Source organism: Lampris incognitus, chromosome 2 (genome assembly GCF_029633865.1).
Source record: "Lampris incognitus isolate fLamInc1 chromosome 2, fLamInc1.hap2, whole genome shotgun sequence".
NCBI lineage: Eukaryota > Metazoa > Chordata > Actinopteri > Lampriformes > Lampridae > Lampris > Lampris incognitus.
The window spans coordinates 18354733-18376184 of record NC_079212.1 but is presented as its reverse complement, the minus strand read 5'-3'; the positions used below and the strand labels follow the sequence as shown (position 1 = coordinate 18376184).

General features: G+C 42.9%; 2 protein-coding genes across 3 annotated transcripts; one reads left to right on the top strand and one right to left on the bottom strand.

Moving 5' to 3' along the window:
- The first annotated feature begins 1896 nt into the window (after positions 1–1896).
- LOC130106607 (glutaminase kidney isoform, mitochondrial-like) lies at positions 1897–16158 on the top strand. The gene is made up of 18 exons (XM_056272784.1): positions 1897–2203; positions 2954–3041; positions 7209–7330; positions 8706–8835; positions 9605–9684; positions 9803–9966; positions 10132–10190; positions 12466–12498; positions 12611–12669; positions 12751–12817; positions 12963–13013; positions 13489–13665; positions 13867–13998; positions 14155–14250; positions 14850–14911; positions 15169–15245; positions 15422–15485; positions 15616–16158. Exons 1-18 carry the CDS (start codon positions 2013–2015, stop codon positions 15770–15772), a joined length of 1809 nt encoding a protein of 602 aa, XP_056128759.1. The 5' UTR covers positions 1897–2012; the 3' UTR covers positions 15773–16158.
- Positions 16159–16900: 742 nt separating this feature from the next.
- Positions 16901–19193, bottom strand: LOC130108049 (SPRY domain-containing protein 4-like). Of its 2 annotated transcripts, none has more exons than XM_056274887.1 (2): positions 19061–19193; positions 16901–17930 (listed from the first exon to the last, which is right to left on the bottom strand). In XM_056274887.1, the coding sequence occupies exons 1-2, from the start codon at positions 19191–19193 to the stop codon at positions 17389–17391; spliced, it is 675 nt and encodes a 224-aa protein (XP_056130862.1). In that variant the 3' UTR covers positions 16901–17388. The 2 variants fall into 2 exon arrangements, with proteins under 2 accessions (XP_056130862.1, XP_056130863.1); XM_056274888.1 differs by lacking the exon at positions 19061–19193 and adding an exon at positions 18441–18613.
- Between the last annotated feature and the right edge of the window lie 2259 nt (positions 19194–21452).

Sequence of the window (21452 nt, the reverse complement as noted above, 5' to 3'; positions counted from 1 at the left end):
GGTTGAATCAAAGCACCAGACCCTGTGTGTTTCCTTTCCTGTGTGAGACGGAGTGGGGTCGGGGGTGTGTGGGGGGGGTAAATTTGTGCAAGCTCGGTGAGTGCAGCGAGGGGGGCTTTCTCACACAAGATGGAGGCTGAGGGGACAAAGCTGGCATTCATTGGCCAAGGAATGGAAAACATTTTCTCCTGAAAACAGAGAAGCTGCAACCGGCGGAGGTAGCGCAGGAGAGGCCACGGGCATGTGCCCCTTGGAGACGAGGGACCACTGAAAAACTAATGAGGACTCACATTATTTGCTAATTAAGACAATATTATGACACCTCAGACTCCGCTTGGGGAGTTGACATTACTATAGAAAGAATGAGGCGTGCAGATGTTAAAAAAAGGAAACGTCTGTATGTTCTGAAACGTGAGCATGGATACTGGTATGGTGGGCAACAACATGGATCCTTGACTTGTCTGTATCTGAACAGTGTCTTCTTGGAAGAATTTAAATTGCCCCGACTGGTATGCCCTTTGACACTCCAGCAGTACAAAAGGGGGCTGCAGCAATAGAATGAACAATGATTCGGATCACAGACACATGGTTCAGGTTGAGGTTACAAAATGTCAGGTCTCTTTCCAAGTTTGCATCCTAACCGAGAGGTAGCAAAGCGACACAGACATAATCCGGCAGCGACTGAAACGCAACAGAACAAGACTGGCCTCTTCATTTGCAAAATCCAGTTTCATGTGCAAGGGCCGGACCTTCCTCAGCAGCAATACTGGGTCTTTTTTCTGTTGTAGTATCAAAGGTGTGTCTTCTGGACCAACAGTAGAGACCCAGAGATGCAGACAGGGCCTTGTGGTACTGGAGTGAGTATGCCCCCTGCTGGCAGAGAGGACGGAGGCGTCGTTTGTGTGGCGAAGCTACCACTAGGTGTCGTTAGAGGACCGTTATAGCCTGCACAAACACTATAAACTTGACAGTGACTTCCAGACCTGTCCCCCAATTGTCACTCTCAGATTTATCATTTGGCCACTTCACAGTTATTCTCAGCGGTGTCTAAAATAAGAAAACGCCATAACAGATCCACCGACTGATGAGTATTGCACAACACTTGTTCATAACATTGTAAATTATGAATCTCATAATGACTTAAGGCACTGGTAAGCCTTCAGATTGCATTTAAATTCAACGTTGGATGTAAATTTTAGAACAATTTCTCCAAGTAGTTTATCTTGTTTTTTAAGTTTCGTAATGCTTATTTCAAGATACTGCTGGGGAAATTTACATGATCACACTGGCAGATAGCATTGCTTGTTTACTTGTCTCACGATAACAGGACTCAGTTCAAGGCACTTACTCTAAAAAAAAAAGATAGAAAGAAAGAAAAACGAAAAAGAAGATTACCTCAAAACAAGTTTTTTGTTTTCAGATTTCCTTTTCCCTTCAGTGAAAATTCCTTATAACAAATGCCATAATCATGAAACAAGTAAGCAATAATATCTGCCAGAACATTTGACAAGTAATATCTTAAAATAAGCAATATGAGACTTAAAACAAGGTAAAATACCTTGTTAAGCTTGTGGTGACCCACCCATTGGACTGCAACAGTACTGTGCATAATGTTGATTATCAACATTGTTGTCTATTGTAGAGAATAAACAACAAACACGACAAACATGAGATTTCTGAAAAAGCTCAGACCTCACCTTGTGCAAAAAAACAGGCCAACTTTCATGACCAATCACAACACCATCACTCCTACCTCATTAAATGGAAAGTATATCAATTTGCACCAAGTTTGGACAGAGCTGACATCAGTCATTGACCCCATTCGTCCATCTACTCACGAGCATGTTTATGTCACAGCACCGCCCCCGAGCAACAGTCCACACATGAGCGCGGGTGCAGGACAGCTTGCATTACAGAAAGCCTATGAGGCACACAGGGGCCAGTCACAAAGATTTCTCAAGACAATATACAATCGGTTGCGTTAAAAGGAAAAGTGATAGTCACGTATCATAATGCACTGTCTGAAGACTCTACGGACGGCAAACTCGGGAATTTTACAGTTAGTTAAATGTGCTGCAAAAAACAATGCCGGGCTGTGCAGGACACAGCAACCTGTTCATCTCCTCTACTGGAGAGCAGCATCAGACCTCCGGCGGCTGTTTCATCAACAGGCGGGCCCCGACGATGACCAGGAACGCAGCAAGTAAGTTACTCTGGTCAGCCTGTTCATGGATGTTACGGTTAGCTTGTAAGTTTATGAGTTATGAATTTACAAGAAAAAAAAACTCTGCAGTAACTGAGCTTCAAAACTACTGGTTGCACAAAGTTGACCTTTGGCTTTCCAATGAAAAATCGTGCATACTACTCAAAAAATGTCTGTCTGTCTATCTATCTATCTATCTATCTATCTATCTATCTATCTATCTATCTATCTATCTATCTATCTATCTATCTATCTATCTATCTATCTATCTATCTATCTATCTATCTATCTATCTATCTATCTATCTATCTATCTATCTATCTATCTATCTATCTATCTATCTATCTATCTATCTATCTATCTATCTATCTATCTATCTACCTACCTACCTACCTACCTACCTGAATAGTGACTAGTCATACAAAACATGTATGGGTTTGCAGACTCAACAGGAGTAAAGAATCCCAAAAGCTGTTAACCCAGCCAGAAATGGGCCCTTTATATGTTTGACAGTACAGATTGGACACATGAACATGTACAACACACACACACACGCGCACGCACAGAGTTAATATAAAATCCCTGGTTATCAACTGATTACCCCTGGATGGTTGACAGAGTTTCCATAACATTCACCACATGTTGACCCAAAAAAAAAAAAAAACGTCAGCCGTTGTATAAATATTGACATATGCTGAGCCCACACAGGCCTGGCAATCAACACAAGCCAATGTCTGTTTGTTTTGGCAGAAACAGGCTGATATCACGACTCGAGGACCTGCTTTTCTACAGCATCACCGATGGCAAGGAGACGATCCCTCTTTCCCAGTTCATCTCTGTAAGTGAGCAATACTGTATGTTTTTACCTCCGTGTCATTGACAATGACTTTCCCTGGGACAAACACGTAAACACGCAGCATTGCGCAATACCACATCCAATCTGACAGAAGGCCACTTGACTTGAGCTAAATCAACTCCATGGGGTGAAAGATGAGCCGAAGCAGGAATCCATCACTTTGTGCCTTTGGTTCAACACGTAGGAACGTTTAGGAAACAGTTACACAATAGGACTAACGTGGGCATAACAACTTCATACTCCCTACCAACACATACGTGCCAAACTGTGGAGCATTCGACATATCAAAGGTACTATAGGCAGACAGGATGAGGACGTCCTGGATTATGTTAGATTAAAAACTGAGTGAAATTGAAACATTAATACTTTCTAACATCACGTTACACATGACGTTAATCGTCAGAAAAGTACAGATGACTCATTACAGTTTCTTTCGACTAAAACAAAAATCAATGGAAAAGGTCAAATTTGATATTCCATTTTTCTCTAAACGCTCACCTTAGTTCAAATTGTCTCCATTGTTTATTTTCTGACAGTCAGGATGTCGTCAGACATGCTCATTTACATACAGCCAATGAGATAAGAGCAGCAAATTATGAAACCCCGCCCACCCTAACAGCCAACCTTTGCTTGTACTTGTCACTCAAAGATCTGCTTTTTAATATTAATGAGGACTTGCTCACGCCCCCTCACAGTATCAAAACACATGAGAACAGTTATGTGTAAAGATATAAAGAAAAACCTAAATGTTTAGCGCTGAACACTTTACTATGCCGTTTTCAAGAGTTTTGGGCGAGAAAAGTTAAATCTGATGATTGATTTTGGCCCACTAATTCTATTTTTGTTTGTGCAGCAGAAATTAAATCTCCCCCAAGGCAGCTCTAGAGGAGTTTAGAGCATTTCTCCTGCACGGGTCCATGTGAACACCTCAGTATTTAAAAGGTGCAAATGGGTTGAGCTCTACAGTACACCCCGCTGCAATAATTCACTGTAATGTCAGGGGCCCTCGATGTGCATACCCAAACGAACGGACCAAAGCTCTATTAATAGCAGAGGGTGGCGTTTGTGTATGTTATGACACCCATCAAACGTTCCCTTAAACGTGCAACATCACGTTCTGACTGCCTGTCCACATCCACATGTCACATTACTGCTGAAAGTCCCATCGAAAAGCCAAGTGTGGGTGTTGTGTAACCCTGGTATCTGCAGCAACTCAGTTATTTTGATTGGAGAACATATCCAGGGGAGCGGGTTTGTGTCAACACAGGGGGCTTGCCACACCACATATGACTGGACGTGTTTGTGGAAGACATTAGGGCAGAACAGAGACTATTAGAGCATTAATAAATAGCAAGGAGAAGTATGCGTTGCTTTAGTAAGATGTCAACTCACTCAATATTTTGTGGAAAATATTTAGTGACAGCTTCATGATGAGATGATGAGATGAGATGAAATGAGTTTCATAATAGTGTTTTTTAATGATTAACTTATAATTACAAACGGTGGCCCCTGTCAGTTTTGAAGATAAGGTCTCAGCCAGAATAACTTTAACCGATTGTTAGAAATATTTTTTCTTGTCTCTACTTTGTGTGATAAATACTGGATGAGGCGTGACCTTTAATTACTTTTTAAATAATATCAAACATATGAATGTCCATTTTAAAATAGTGCATTTAACTTTAACATTATGGTATACACATTATGATATACATATATTGGCTTCATCAGAACATGACCTCCAGCGCACACTGGGGCGGTTTGCAGCTGAGTGTGAAATGGCTGGGATGAGAGTCAGCACCTCCAAGTCTGAGGCCATGGTTCTCTACTGGAAAATTGTGGATTGTTCCCTCCGGGCTGGCGATAAGTTGTTGCCCCAAGTGAAGGAGTTCAAGTATCTCGAGGTCTTGTTCATGAGTGAGGGTAGGACGGAGTGGGAGATTTGACAGGCGGATTGGGGCAGCATCAGCCGTAATGCGAACATTGTACCGGACCATTGTGGTGAAGAGGGAGCTGAACCGGGAGGCAAAGCTCTCAATTTACCAGTCAATCTTTGTTCCAATCCTCACCTATGGTCATGAGCTTGGGGTAGTGACTGAAATGAGTTTTCTCCGTAGGGTGTCTGGACTCAGCCTTAGAGATAGGGTGAGGAGCTCGGACATCCGGAGGGAGCACAGGGTAGAGCCGCTGCTCCTTTGCATCGAAAGAAGCCGGTTGAGATGGTTCAGGCATCTGATTAGGATGCCTCCTGGGTGCCTTCTTTTGGAGGTTTTCCGGGCATGTCCAACTGGGGGGGGGGGGCGTCCGGGGTGGACCCAGAACTCGCTGGAGGGACTACGTGTCCAATCTGGCATGGGAACGCCTTAGGATCCCCCAGGAGGAGCTGGAGGACGTTGCTGGGGAGAAGGACGTCTGGAGTGCCCTACTTAGCTTGCTGCCACCACAACTCGACCCCGGAGAAGCGGCTGATGATGAGATGAGATTATGCTATCCACTGATCAGCCAAAACATTAAAACCACCTGAGGCCACTGCCATCAGGGAATACCGCTGCCATGAAGGGGCGTACTTGGTCTGCAACGATGTTTAGGTAGGTGGTGCGTGTCAAAGTAACAGCCACATCAATGCCAGGACCCAAGGTTTCACAACACAACATTGCCCAGAGCATCACACTGCCTCCGCCGGCTTGCCTTCTTCCCATAGTGCATCCTGGTGCCATCTCTTCCCCAGGTAAATGACACACGCACCCGGCCGTCCAGATAATGTAAAAGAAAATGTGATTCATCAGACCAGGCCATCTTCTTCTACTGCTCCAGGGTCCAGGTCTGAGGTTCACGTGCCCATTATAGGTGCTTTCGATGGTGGACAGGGGTCATCATGGGCACTCTGACCGGTCTGTAGCTACAATGCCCCATACGCAGCAAGCTGTGATGCGCTGTGTTCTGAAACCTGTCTATCATAGCCAGAGTCAACTTCTCAGCAATTTGAGCTACAATAGCTCTTCTGTGGGATCAGACCAGATGGGCTAGCCTTCTCTCCCCACATGCATCAATGAGCCTTGAGCGCCCATGACCCTGACACTGGTTCACTGGTTGTCCTTCCTTGGACCACTTTTGGTAGGTACTGACCACTACATACCAGGAATACCCCCACAAGACCTGCCATTTTGGAGATGCTCTGACCCAGTCGTCTAGCCATCAAATTTTGGCCCTTGTCAAAGACGCTCAGATCCGTACGCGTGCCCATTTTTCCTGCATCCAACACATCAACTTCAAGAATTGACTGTTCACTTGCTGCCTAATATACCCCACCCCTTGACAGGTGCCATTGTAACGAGATAATCAATGCTATTCACTTAGCTGTCAGTGGGTTTAATGTTTTGGCTGATCGGTGTATGTGACTATTACCAAATAGCCTTAAAAAGTATGCTCTACTTTGCACTTCTTGTTGATGGGGCCTATCCTTATTTACACTTCTATGTTTCTAATCAGCATGTGACAAAATGATTACTCGAAATATTTAACTGCAATTCGCGATTTGCACCATTCTTTTGTTGAAGATCAACAAAATGAATCTGATACCAGCATCGATGCTCCCTCATAATTTAGTTTTAACTATCCTGGAGGATGAGTCACTGACCAACGTGTCCCACTGACATACAGTGACAGAAAATAAGTTTCTAGTGACACATGGTGGGATCTCATTGAATCAGTCACCGGTGTGATGCGTTTTAAAATAGCCAGGAGCCTCTTCTGAAGCAAGTCTGGAGACCCGTGCACATGACGCTCCTCAAAATAGACACGCACGTTTCAAACTTTTGCTTTCAGCGACGGTTTGTGGTTGGTTTAGAAGAGTGCTACCACTGATCCGACCCAAGGCCGCATTTCCTCAAGGCTCGCTTGCCTTTGAAGTTGAGGAGCTAACGTGATAGTTTAGCTTCATGTCATTGTACCCCGCTAACTGACACCACCGGTACTTTGCTTTGCCTCTGACCCGGAAAGCCAGTACTGCTTGGTTGAACTCATTTACGACGCCATCTACCTTTATCTTCCTTCTCCTCAATGTATTGTTTTTTCCAATAGGTGTGAAAATACCCCCCCCCCCCCCCCCGTGTTCATATTCTCAAGAAATACCCTTGTTTCCACCTTCTGTAGGCGTTGAAAAAAACAGGTTTGTTGATGTCTGACCCCCGGCTGCGTGACTGCGTCCACCAGATACGTCAGTCCACACGTGACTCCACTGGGCCGGTGACGATGGACCGGAAACTCTTCAGAAAGTGAGAAAAGCTTTGTTTTTGCTTTTGCTTTTTCTAACGCATGCAAGTCTTCATGCGGGATTAATGCCCAGCGTCTCCATGATGAACGCATGCTATGTGTACACTAAGCATTGTGGGTTTTCTGCACCGCTGCAAGTCCACGATGTTGCAAGCTAAAGTGTTATCCTAATCTTGCTTTTGCAAGATAGACTTCCGCCTATTTGAGGGTTGCACGTACCAATGCAATTTGTAGTAAAAAAAAAAAATGCAGTTCAAATTCAAGCTCCAAAAACTGAGAGTGGGCCACAGGATCTTGGAAATGAGCGCGACTGGTGCAAATATGGTCGGGTTAGGTCACGGGCCTTTTGCTCTTGATTTGGGCTTAGTTTAGGCGGTTTGGGCTCTATTGTATAAATCATTTGGGTCTGAGAGATTGACACAGACAGGAGTTTTACGACCGACAGCTGCCACAACCCAAGTTCATGAGCATGCATGGAGAGACATGAGGAGAAGGGGTTGGAGAGAGACGTGACGGGTCTCATGGGGAGCCAGCTAAGGGGGTGATCTTTAAAGAGTGCCAAATTAAAACAGAAAACCTCGGCTCATCAGCGAGATCTGGATGGTCAGCGCTACTGTCCAAACACCAGGGATAACTTACTGAAGGCAGTTTTAATCCGTCCACTGATCTGTAACGGTAGCAGGCGACACAGTCCGGTGAGTGTGTTGGAACTCAGTTTGTCAAATTTAATTTCGCTAGCTTTTTTGGGGGGGGGGGCGATTCTTAGAGGTGGTGTTGTTGTATCCCTTCCCAAATAGCATGCAAAAGTTCACTATAAACAGGCTACTGGAAGTACAGTGATACCGCTCCCCCACCCCCTTTTTTTTTTTAGAAAGCATCCTGTATGAATAATGCAGTGTCTCTCCACTCTTCTCCCTGGTGACCCAAAACCTCGTGTTGGCATTGCCTTGGATCAGCCAGGGCGGTGGGCTGGATATGTCAGCTCAGCCCAGCTATGATAGAATGTGCATTCCTCTTCCTTGAGCTCACATTCCTCTTTCCAAATATAACTCCTCCAACCCATGAACAATTGCACGTGCTTCTGTGCTGTAGCTTGGTGTGTTAAGCCAATCATAATAACTGTGTGTTAATTGGGGAAAGACAACATGATTTGATCGGATAAGCATTTCAGATGACAATATCAGTGTTCCTGTGATGATGATAAAAGCCTTTTCGTGGGTATTATTTTTGTCGAGGACCTCTGTTTTTGTGTCTAGTGTTGGTTTAATGGCAACACAAGTATTTACATAAACATCTGAATGTATTGCCTCCTCTGTCTTTAACGTGACTGGATTTGATATACTCATCATGATGTCAACGTTGTGTGTCGTCTTACAGGTGCGTGGGCAACAACATCTTTTTGCTGACCCAGGCCTTCAAAAAAAAGTTCATCATCCCAGACTTTGTGGAGTTTACCAAGCAGATCAATGAGCTCTATGAGAGTGCACAAAGACAGGAAGGAGGACAAGTGGGTAGAGGGGGACCCAAACACACACACACACACACACACACACACACACACACACACGCGCGCGCACACTCGTTTCACTATCCTGTGTGGACCCCTCATTGACTACATTCATTTCCTAGCCCTTAACCCTAACCTTAACCATGCAAACTACACACCTAACCCTAAGCCTTACCCTAACCTTAACCTAATCCTAATTCTAACCGTAACCCTAAAACCAAGTCCTAACCCTAAAATAGACCCTTTTCCTTGTGAGGACCTCTGAAATGTCCACACAAGGTAGGTGCTGTCAGGTTTTGCTATCCTAATGAGGACATTTGGTCCACATAAGGATAGCTAAACATGTACACACACACGCACGCACGCACGCACGCACGCACGCACGCACACACACACACACACACACACACACACACACACATACATAGATAGCTTTGTCTTCCTTATAGTGTCTTTGTGGGGACCCCTCATTGACTAGATTCATTCTCTAGCCCCCAACACTAACTTCAACCATCAGAACCACATAGATAACCTTAACTCTTACCCTAACTTTAGCCTAATCCTAATTCTAAAGTTAACCTTAAACCCATGCCCTAACCCTAAAATCCCAACACTGAAGTTGTGGGACCAGCAAAATGTGCCCACGTAGCACATACTAAGTCCTCACTTTACAAAGTAAATACAAAGTATGCACACAACACAGTATATGCCTACTCATACTGTACACAATCGTCATTCATACATTCTTCAATTGTGTGTTTATGCACAGGTGGCAGATTATATTCCCCAGCTGGCCAAATTCAGCCCCGATCTTTGGGGTGTTTCACTGTGCACTGTGGATGGGCAGAGGTAAAAGTTTGTCATTAATCTGTTTGTCACACAATTCATTAAACCCTCCATTGCTCACACCCCATCGCCCTAACACTCCTCTCATTACCCCCCCCCCCATGTGGTTTGTGTGATGCAGACATTCAGAGGGTGACACCAAGGTTCCATTCTGTCTGCAGTCATGTGTGAAGCCGCTGGAGTACGCCATCGCCGTGCACGAGCTCGGCACAGAGCAAGTGCACCAATTTGTGGGCAAAGAACCCAGTGGACTGAAGTTCAACAAACTGTCGCTCAATGAGGACGGTAAGAGTTTAAAGGTTTCATTTCCCTTCCCCAGTACTGGTAGTATCTGCATTCAGAGGCATTGTTTTGTAGATTAGAGATTCAGCTGCGGTAGACTTCTTCATATAATGTGAAATCACACAAATACACATATATATGTGTTAAACTTTATCTTGCCTCTTGCAGACAAACCACACAACCCAATGGTGAATGCCGGAGCCATAGTCATCAGTTCTTTAATAAAGGTAAAGTCGGGGTCTTAAGCCTTCACTTTGGAAAGATAAAAACAATATAGATATTCAAAATGCTCAAATACTGCAGGTTTATGCATGCTTATATTTTCCTTAATGAGCAGACAGAGAGGCTTTCCTACATGAGGGATGTTGTCTATCATGGTATAAAACACAGCAAGACAACTTTGGAGCTGACAGAAAGGTAGTTCCCCAATTAGGGCACACTTTCACATAGTTTAATGTTAATTTACTAAAATTAAATTACTTAATTTACTTTAAATACGGTATAATTAAAATCTAATTATAATCTAACTAGTATATATCTGGCATATATATCCGGTATATTTCAAATGCCTTAACTATGGTCAATGGTGTCTGATTGACCGGCAGCCTCCATCAGGTTCCATCGATGGCTGTACGAATTCACGTTTGCAGCGGCCTCACCCAGTACCATGTGGGAAGATGGCGGCGCGAACTTACGTTTAGGGCGGCCTCACCCAGTACTGTCCATGCAGTGTCTTTGTCCACGTCTAAGTTTGTGTTTTCGTTTGATGGCTGGAAGAGCTTGGTCTGCTGCATCCTGTGGGCCCAGGGACCATGGCCCTGCCTGGAGCTGTGCCCAAGGAGGAAACACTGAGGGCGGTCTGACAGGATGCAGAAGTGAGGCAGGCTAAGCTAACTGCTAACCCATGCAGACCGGCAGTTCCAACAGTCATCCTGGCATTCGCTCTCTTGGACAGTGAAATTTTTTTTTAATATGTTGGATATATATTTATATATATATATATATATATATATATAATATATATATATATATATTCTTGTAGTTTGGATGTGTTTTTGTCTTTGTGTGGCACTGCTGTGGGCTGGGGGGAAATGATATTTCATTTCATGTGCACAGGTGCATGGAATGAAATGACAAATAAATGTTCCTGATTCCTGTCTATCAGGGTATATCACAGTAAGACATCTTTGGAGCTGATAGACAGGTAGTTCTTTAATTAAGGCACACTTTCATACAGTCTAATATTCCAACCATCCATTATCTGAACCGCTTATCCTGGTCTCAGGGTCGCGGGGATGCTGGAGCCTATTCCAGCAAAGTCTAATGTTAATTTGCTAAAATGAAATTGCTTAATTTACTTTAAATGTGATATAATTATAATCTAATTATGATCTAACTAGTATACTATATCTGGCATAACTGGTATATTTCAATTGCCTTAACTATGGTCAATGGTATCTGATTGACCGGCAGCCTCCATCAGTCTCTTATCAGCTCTGCCCTTATCTTAATGCTTATGGGGAAGGGGCTGGGGCGGGGGGGGGGGGGGTAGGGGTCTGTATGTTAATGTATATGTCTTTTCTGCTGACTTTTCCCTCTTACTGGCTACCTGTCCCCGCATTCTGACCAGCTGACCCAGAGATAGGCCTCTTATCACATGTGGGTCAGGTTTAGTGATGGTGGGAGGGTCTCAGGGCTGAGATTGACAGCAGGGGGTGTGTGTGTCAGTCTGGCCAATGACAGCCATGGAAACAGAAGGTGTGTCACCAGTGCTTGTGTGTGCTTGTACATGTTTGAGCGTGGATAGGCGTGCATGTGGTGCATTTACGTCAGTATGTCTTTTACAGTTAAAGGGCCTTGAAAAACAGAAACCCTTGAGGGTTTTAGTAGGCACGGGAACGGAGAAAGGGATGAATTCAAAAAGTTGATTTTTTTTCCAACAGTGACGTTCACTGATGCTGATTGTTTTAAATCCAAAGTGTGAATGTCAACACTTGACGAGTTTCCTTGAAAGCATAAAGTTTTCTCAAAGGTGTACCATGGAGCGCAATGGAGGGAAACTAGTTTTAATGCAAATTAAAGAGCCCCTATTGCGAGTCATTATGAACATGTTATTGACAAGGATCTTTGATCATGAAACTTAATGGAATTTCCTTGACAGTTGAAAATAATATTTGATATCAACATTAACCTTTGAGTTTAAGGTCATTTTAAAGCAATATGAGGAGTACCTTCCCTAATTAGCTGCTTTATAGCTTGGCAATGGTCTTTTGGTCTGCCTTGAAATTCAAGCAGAGCTATAACCTGTCCCCAGGCTCCAAGCCCATGCAATATTCTTCACCTTGCCAAATGGACTTGCAGATAGAAAGACACACTCTCAAGACCAACACCAACGCCCTAATGTCAAAATACTCAAACACCGCCATCTATTGGGTCCAATAATTCTTAGTGTTCCTTGGAATTTCATCCTAAACTAAATGTGTTCCTTCCTTTTTTTCACAGCCTGTCTCAAATAAAGCTGAGAGATTTGACCATGTAAGTGACAAAATCTCCTGACTGTCAAACTTTTACAGCACGTGCCACGGTTATTTCACTAATTTATGTAGTTCCTCAGCTGAAACCACACGTTACTGTGTTATCATTGCAGGTAATGGAGTTTTTGATAAGTATGGCCGGCAGAGAATATGTGGGCTTCAGCAATGCAACGTGAGCACCATGCAATAGATGTTCAGTAATTGTCAGTCCATCACATGAAACGCAGCCTCTGACACCACTTTATTCTCACAGTTTCCAGTCAGAGAAGGAGACAGGAGATCGCAATTACGCAATTGGCTATTATCTCAAGGAGAAAAAGGTGAGCCTTAAAGAGATTTGAGTTGAACTCACCAACCCCTGGCATCACTGCGGGCATGTTCAGGTTTTCAAATGTTGATACATTAGCAGAGACATTTTACAACTGCAGTATGCACTGACTCTGACATGGAACTGGCTCCTTGCAGTGCTTCCCTGATAATGCGGACATGATGGCTGCCCTTGACTTCTACTTTCAGGTGAGGCGTTGTAGCTTTAGTTTTCTACACAGCTGAAACCTAAAAACTGTACTGTGTGTCTTTCCCGGTTCAACAGACTCCTAATTATTTCATTCTTTATTTCATGGGTGGCACGGTGGCCCAGTGGTTAGCACTGTTGCCTCACAGCAAGAAGGTCCTGGGTTTGAACCCCAGGTCCTTTCTGTGTGGAGTTTGCATGTTCTCCCTGTGTCTGCGTGTGTTTCCTCTGAGCACTCCGGTTTCCTCCCACCATCAAAAAAGACATGCATGTTAGGGTTAATACTCTTGTCTGTGCCCCTGACCAAGGCAATAGGAAGAAATAATTGGAGTTGGTACCCGGGTGCTGCACGGCGGCTGCCCACTGCTCCTAGCTACACAGCTAGGATGGGTTAAATTCAGAGAGTAAATTTCATTTGTATGTATATACAAAATGACTAATAAAGAGTATTTTATTCTATTCTATTTTCCATTTTAGCTGTGCTCTATCGAGGTCACCTGTGAGTCAGGCAGCGTCATGGCCGCCACCTTGGCCAATGGGGGTATATGTCCCATCACACTAGATCGGGTGTTGAGTGCTGAGGCAGTGCGAAATACCCTGAGTCTCATGCACTCGTGTGGAATGTATGACTTCTCTGGACAGTTTGCCTTCCATGTGAGTAGACTGGAAAACTGACGACCTATAAGAAGTAAATAAGTAAAATAACAAGAGTGCAAGTAACTCAGGAACGGTTACTCATCACGCATCAATTGCAAATAGAAGAGTCCCACTCAGCAAAAGCACATAATACTACAAGCAATAACATATGACTTTCAACAACTTTACATTTTGTCTTCTTTTTCTTTTTCTTTTTAGGTCGGCTTGCCTGCTAAATCTGGTGTTTCAGGTGCTGTGCTGTTGGTGGTCCCCAATGTAATGGGAATAATGTGCTGGTCGCCCCCATTGGACCGTCTCGGAAACAGTGTTCGTGGAATTCACTTCTGTCAGGTATGCTGTCACATACACTTCTTATCCTGTCTCATTATCATATAACAAAATATCATATGCCGTACATATTTTCACATTTGACAGATTTTATTAGACAGTAATGATTTCTGAGTTGGAATATTCAACCTTTACAGTATTTAATGTTTGATTGTTTAGGAGCTGGTGTCCCACGTCAACTTTCACAATTATGACAACCTGAGACACTTCGCTAAGAAGCATGACCCCAGAAGAAGATCAGATGATGACGACCCAGTAAGAACTAGCTACAGTAGTGTATCCATGTATGCATGTGTATGTATGTATGTATGTATGTATGTATGTATGTATGTATGTATGTATGTGTGTGTGTGTGTGTGTGTGTGTGTGTGTGTGTGTGTGTGTATGTATGTATGTGAAGTTAAGTATGTATGTATGTGTGTGTATGTATGTATGTATGTATGTATGTATGTATGTATGTATGTATGTATGTATGTATGTATGTATGTATGTGAAGTTAAGTATGTATGTATGTATGTATATATATATATGTATGTATGTATGTATGTATGTATGTATGTATGTATGTATGTATGTATGTATGTATGTATGTATGTATGTATGTATGTATGTATATGCTATAAGAAGTGCCATTCAGGGCAGGCTGGCAAGGACAATAGCTTCACTTTGGGGCAAGTCCTTGTTTCTAAGTCTCCTGCTTTTCAGTAAAAAGGATAGCCACATGTACTGGTAAAACACTGTCCTGTCTTTAACTGCCTTTGGAAACAGTCCATTTCTTTTTATAATACACAATTCACTTCATCTAGTCTCTTAAGAAAGCAAGATTATTATAGTTTTCCCTTTTTCCCCTTTAGAACAAGTCAGTGGTAAACCTGATGTTTGCAGCCTTCAGAGGAGACATCTCTGCTTTGAGGAGGTGAGTAAGGATACAATCTTTGCCCGTCTCTTTTCAACACAAAGCTCTGATATAGTCCACCTCATTGGTTGATTGCATTCTATTAGGAAGGTCTCCCTACATATCCATGTAATGGGATTTGGTTGTCTTCCTGAAAGATTTATGGCCATTTAGCAAGATTCATCTCTTACCAGATGGCCATCTATCCATTGAGTTAACCTTTTCATTCATATTCTTTCTCTGGATTCACCGTCTGAACTCTGTGGCCATCTCTTCAGGTTTGCCCTTTCAGCTTTGAACATGGAGCAACGAGACTACGACTCGCGCACAGCCCTCCACATTGCTGCAGCTGAAGGTGAAGCTTCATCATTAGTTAATTCATGCTTCAGTTACACCTGCAAGATATTAAAATGAGAGCAAATAAGAAACGACATTTACATCATCGCTCTTCCTCTGGTTTGAAAATATGGTGTCGCTGAATGGCTTTCCAGATTTCTCTTGTGATGAGTTTGTTGACTGTTTTTACTTTAGGTCATGTGGAAGCGGTGGTCTTCCTAACAGAAGTGTGTAAAGTGAATCCTCACGTGAAAGACAGGTAAGGTTCCGACGTTATCTAACCATTTGTCATGCTATGAATGTAACAGTTTTGAAAGTTTTTTGACGTTTGAATGTGACCGATTTATAATCATTCTTTCATCTCCGTTTTGTGTTTTCTTCTTCATTAGATGGGGCAACACTCCTCTGGATGATGCGATGCAGTTTAGCCATGATGCCGTGGTGTCAGTCCTGCAACAGTATCAGAGAGTGTACTCTGACAGTTATTCTCAGCCCGACACGGAAGAGCAGAAAGCCGCATTGGAAACGGTAAAAGTTGTGGTTTGAGTGTGCCATGTAGGAAAAATGTGACTTCCACGGTTGTACAAGAAGTCCGCCGTTGTATTCTAGTAAATACACGAGACCTTTTGCACCAGATGCGTCTGCAAGGGTATTGAGTGATTGAGCAGATGGGTGAGTGACTTGTTGATAAGATAAGGCAGGCTGTATTATACTGATGTTTGGGTCTTCCTTAGACTGTTACTAACTGAAATATTGTGCAGTGAAACAATTGAATGCATTTCTATTGCATTCATCTATATTGTACAGGCAGTTCAAGAATGTAAAATATCACCATGATACTGTATCTAGCAATGATAATCAACCTGACAATAACCAAAAAGCAACAATTCTGCTAATTAAAAAATATAGTTGATTTTGTTCTCAGTCCTTTTTTGGAGGCCAATGTGATGTAAATATTTATATATATATATATATATATATATATATATATATACATACATATATATATATATGTGTGTGCTTCATGTTTATATTTATTCCTAAATTATTGTTTTTTTTTGTTTTGTTTTTTTTGATTTACCAGTAACTTTATCATTACTTTGTTAATTCATATTTGCTCTTGTGCAATGACAGCAACATAATTCCATAAATTTAACTTTGGCACACAAAAAAAAGACATCAGTGAAATATTTTCTACCTCATCGGGAAGAAATGGAGTTATTTGTTGGTATTGCCTTTAAATCTATCAAAAAGTTGGAAATGTTTTCATGTTTTCATGGGATATAGTAATTGGTGATTTTGTTTCAGATAATGCTGATGTCTCTGTGGTATGAATACTTCTGTTTTGTCTGTCTCTACATCAAGAAAACTACAGTACTTGCCATTTTGTTAAGCTGCACACTTTGGCGAGATAAGTCCTGCCCACTATTCTTGAGTTATTAACTGCACTGTACTAAATGCTCAACCAAGTTGTGATATAAAGTTTCTACACAGATTTTAAATATCCAATGAATGCTTCCTTTTCATAGTTTTGATGTGTAATTTGAATAACTTGTCCTCTAATGAAGTGCTTGCTTTCTGATATGAAATTTTCCAGGGTAATCAAGCTTTAGTCCATCATTGTAAATTTCTGTCCTGCTACTGTAAATAAATGGGAAACATTGGAACATTTTAAGCTTTTTATTAAACAATTTACAGTATGAACACGAAGGTCAAAGAAGGCCGTTTCCATTTAAAACATGAAGACCATATGCATTTTGCCAAAACTTAAAGCAAAGGCAAAAACTTGCCAGTTTATCGTCTCCTTTTAAAGACTATAAACATGTTTGTCACATTAGTTTAATAATACAAGAAGTACATACAAAAAAGAGCTTTGTGATACATTGCCTGAGGTTGTGTGACATACATATTGAATGAACTTGCATTGATAAGCGTCGTAGTGATGGACCAGCTGGACCATGGATAATAGACCCATACCTTGCACACCAGTAAATAGACATTAGTTCAATTTTCAAAGAACATTGCTTTCTTATCCTCATCGATTTGAAAGATACTGTTAAGTACTGTCAATGTGCCCTGTTTAATGCATACCCAAGCTCATGGCCGCTTTCAGCAATCAATATCTATCATCATCATCAACATCTCTTTTGCTCCCACATGCCTTACTGAAAACTCTCAGGCTCCTCCAAGCCAGAGTGTGTGAGCAGCTCCCCATCCCAAAGCCCAAATGCTGGGCAGAGAGGTCCCCTGAACTGGGTCTTGATGGTGTGTATGATCTTGGATTTCTGTATGTCCACCAATCCTAGCAGGCCAGCCTCGTAGTCCAGCAGGATACCTACACGGTCTGGCTTGCCAACCAGTGCCACTGGAACCATCTTGTTGCTGGTCATGGCGAACCATCTGCGCTGGGCATAGCCAAACACCCAGGAGGAGTTGTTGGTGCCAACACAGTCGTCTCGCGACATCAGTGCCTCAGCCACCCCCAGACGAAACTCTTGAGACTTTTTGACAGTCACTTCCCAGTAATGGCGTCCATCAGTGATCTTCTCGCTGCCAAACACGACTGCCCAGTCCCGGAAACGTTCCGGGTTGTCTTGAACGTGACTGGGGTCCAGGCCCAGCATCCGGTAGATGACACCAGTGTCTTTCTTGAAGAGATCCAGACTGCTGTGTGCTGTTCTCTCATCAAGCCTGAACTGCAACTCTGTGTACAAAAGGAAAGGGAATATTATTTTTCATTTTGTACTGAGGCAGTGGCATTGACAAACAATGTATTTTACACTGTTAGCCTTGAGAACTTTGATTTTAGTATGGGGTCTCAATTGATATTACAGTGTGCTCTGATAACAATCCAAAAATAATGTTTAGCGCTTTTTGATAAGACATTTCAATGTAAACAATTTGTCTTTTCAAAATCCAAAAAGTCATAATGTTTGCCATTCACTTTATTCACCTCGCTGCCATGTTTGGTTAACTGAGATGAGGGGGATTAGACGCGGAAGTGCAATAGATTCCAATGTTAAAACTTCGCTATAATAATACAATTTCAAGAGCAGGATTAATCAGTCACAGCTGGAAATCATCTCAGTAGCTATAATAAAAAAAATTCCCATGGCTATGTTTTCCATCCATCCATTATCCAAACCGCTTATCCTGCTCTCAGGGTCGCGGGGATGCTGGAGCCTATCCCAGCAGTCACTGGGTGTTTTCTTACCGTTATTTTGTTGCTTTAGAATGAATGCCATGCCAATCAGCAGACCAACCATTCGCCTTCATTCATTTTAAATCGTAAAAACGGCGACGGTTAAACACATTTGAAGTCTTTTGATAAGGGCTTTGAAATTATGATAGCCTGATCTCTGTTATTTTATTCAATACTGCTCTTGAAAATAGTATTTTTATAGCGGAGTTTTAACATCGGAGTCTATGGCACTTCCGCGTCTACCCCCCCCCCATGACGTCAGACAACCAAAACTGGCCCCGACGTGAAAACATCGAATAGACAGCACTGGTCAGGTCAGAGACCCTGCTAAGTGTGTATTTACATAAACTCGGTCATTGTTTACTCAAAACAGCGACCTTGGCTTAATCGCTAACTAGCCCACTAGCATCGCAGCTATGAAAGCCATCGGTTGATTTCAACCTTACGTCCCGTTCGTTACAAGTTGTTTGCACAACAACCAAAGTATCTAAATGTATGTGTAAACACAGTAGCGGATGGGCAAGATAAGGGGGGGGGGGAAACCCTACCCAGTGTGGCTGACCTCTACTTTGCTTAGGCTGAAAGTACAGTGAAAACACAACACACGTGTCTTTGTAAAACAGTGCACTTACGAACTCCTGTCGACCGAGATATATACCATCTTCTCGCTGGTAAAATAATCTCCCGCGTTTGTTTTGATAACGGAGAACTTGCAGCTCGTCCTGCCAGTAGACAGAAGCGTGCTACGCTAGCGGGCGTCGCCATGTTTATTACACAAATTTGTAGTTCCTTCTCTTCTTCCTCCTCACCCGTGGCTTTTAAATGCAGCTTGTGTTCTAGAGTTTTGCGTTACCGCCATCTGCCGGGCATCTCTCTTCTTCTTTGTGCTCTTCACCTACCGCGCCAGATTGAACGGAAGATCAGCTAGATTTCAGCGAATGCCTCTGTTTCCGCAGAGAAGCTGTACAAAACCTTTGTGAGTGCGGCATTCTGATTGCCTAACTCGCTATAAGTTTGTGTAGAATCTTTCCCTTAGTTCCGCCACGTTTGTAATAGCCGCCGCTCTGTTGACATTTTGTCACAGCGCTCTGGCGTCATCTATCGGCTTGGCGGCGACAACAACGACCAGCCAAAACTCACCGAATCAGTACCACGGACAGCGTCTGCCAATTCTGGTTTATCAATACCGTTCCGGATTTTGTCAATCATTCATCTCCGTCACCCCTTTACATCCGTTGTTAGCTGGTTATATCAGAAATTACGAAGCTTTGGGATGTGTTACTTAGTCGTCTTAAAACGAAACTCTTGAACGCCTGTTAAATTTATACATTTATATTTACGTCTTTTAGAGACGATAATAAATGTCCATGTGTGCAGTGGCAAGTGTCCCGTCTTCATCTCATAGGACTTTTCTTTTTCATGCTGATACAGATGAGGTGGACAATGCATCTTTTATGACATATGATAAATATTTTGTTTTAATAATAAAGCCTGAGTGAGCCAAAACGGATTTATTTACATGTTATGTATTCCATTTAAAGCCACTTTTAGTGGTTTATGCATATTGTCACAGTCATACATTGTGCCTAACTGCTTCTTTTTGCAAACTGATGGCTGCAATATTGGATTAGCTGTTAAGTAATAATGTCTCACGAAAAAAAAGGCGAGATTGTGGAGATCCATGATATTTGGTCAATATTAAACGAAGGTAACTCTCTCTCTCTCTCTCTCTCTCTCTCTCTCTCTCTCTCTCTCTCTCTCTCTCTCTCTCTCTCTCTCTCTCTCTCTCTCTCTCTCTCTCTCTCTCTCTCGCCTTCCAGCTCGTTCAGCTGCCCGTATTCCCTGATATTAAGAATTTACATTTTATGCAACCGTGCATTTGGGATTGTTTTGGCGCGTGTGCGCGCGTGCATGCAGGTAAAAGTAAACAGCTGTCTCAGATGTCGCCCGCACTTGCCGAGAGTATTGTGGGCGATGGGGGTGAAGATGTGAAACTACTTAATTTGCGAAGAGTCAACTTGTCCATTTCGCTGCACGGTTTTCTCTCCGGACTCTGCACGGACACGAACGAGGTGAAGGCTTACGATTAAACCCCCGAGCACGACCGTTATAGTGGTTACTGTAAATACATTGCCGCTTGTCTACGCTGCCCATTCGGCGCCTATTGCAGGTCCATCCATCCTGGAAGAGGGCTCTCTCCTCTGATGCTCTCTCGGAGGTTTCTCCCATTTTTCTTCCCTGATAAGCTTCTTTTTTAAAATTATTATTATTTTTGGGGAGTTTTTCCTCATCCGAATCGAGGGTCTAAGGATAAGGGGTTGTCGCGCATTGACACTTATTTGTATCTGTTGGGGGAAACATAGCGTGATCGCAGAGCCCTGTGTGACTACACTGTGATTTAGGACTATGCCAATAGAATTTGGCTTGACTTGCCACCGTGACCAAGACCAGTGCTTTAAGGCTCCGGAGTAGGGCTGCTTCTCTTGGAAATTCCTGCGTCTTCTGGATGGAAAGGTGCACCGGAGAGAAGGGAGCGGCGCAGAGACGAGAGATAAACTAGCTCAAGTGTCACCGAGGATTTGTATTTTATTTGCTCTGCGGGGACTTCGCGTGCAGGGGTGATGATGCATGTGCTTGCAGCCGAGCACCTATAAACAGAAGAACTGCTTCACGTTCTCCTCAGCTTCTTTGCCTCGGTGCAAACTACTCATTAAGACCACTGACATCATGTCCTAAGTGATTTACGTTTCAAGACGCCCCCCCCCCCTCACACGACAGAAGTCATCATTGCTATTTGGCGTGTTTTCCGACTCGTCTGGCTTTGAGAAGGAGACCAATCCTGGATATGGTTTTTCAGCGAGTAAAGGCAACCAAACCACAGTAAGTCAGGGGTGGTTTAAGGTGCTGGTACACCATATAATGACTGTAGGTGTGTGGGATGTGCCACAGGTGTATCGGGTCGGATTTTGAAGACAGATTTTAACCCAGGATACTTACGTATACATCGAATATGGTAGCGCACAC

Bases quoted from the DNA above. Each gene is read 5' to 3' on its own strand.
- LOC130108049 (XM_056274887.1), bottom strand. From the start codon at position 19,193: ATGGCGACGCCCGCTAGCGTAGCACGCTTCTGTCTACTGGCAGGACGA. The intron at 17,931-19,060 runs GTAAGTGCACTG...TTTTGTACACAG, and splicing joins ATCTCGGTCGACAGGAGTTC to AGTTGCAGTTCAGGCTTGAT.
- LOC130106607 (XM_056272784.1), top strand. From the start codon at position 2,013: ATGCACTGTCTGAAGACTCTACGGACGGCAAACTCGGGAATTTTACAG. The intron at 8,836-9,604 runs GTGGGTAGAGGG...GTTTATGCACAG, and splicing joins AAAGACAGGAAGGAGGACAA to GTGGCAGATTATATTCCCCA. The intron at 9,685-9,802 runs GTAAAAGTTTGT...TGTGTGATGCAG, and splicing joins TGCACTGTGGATGGGCAGAG to ACATTCAGAGGGTGACACCA.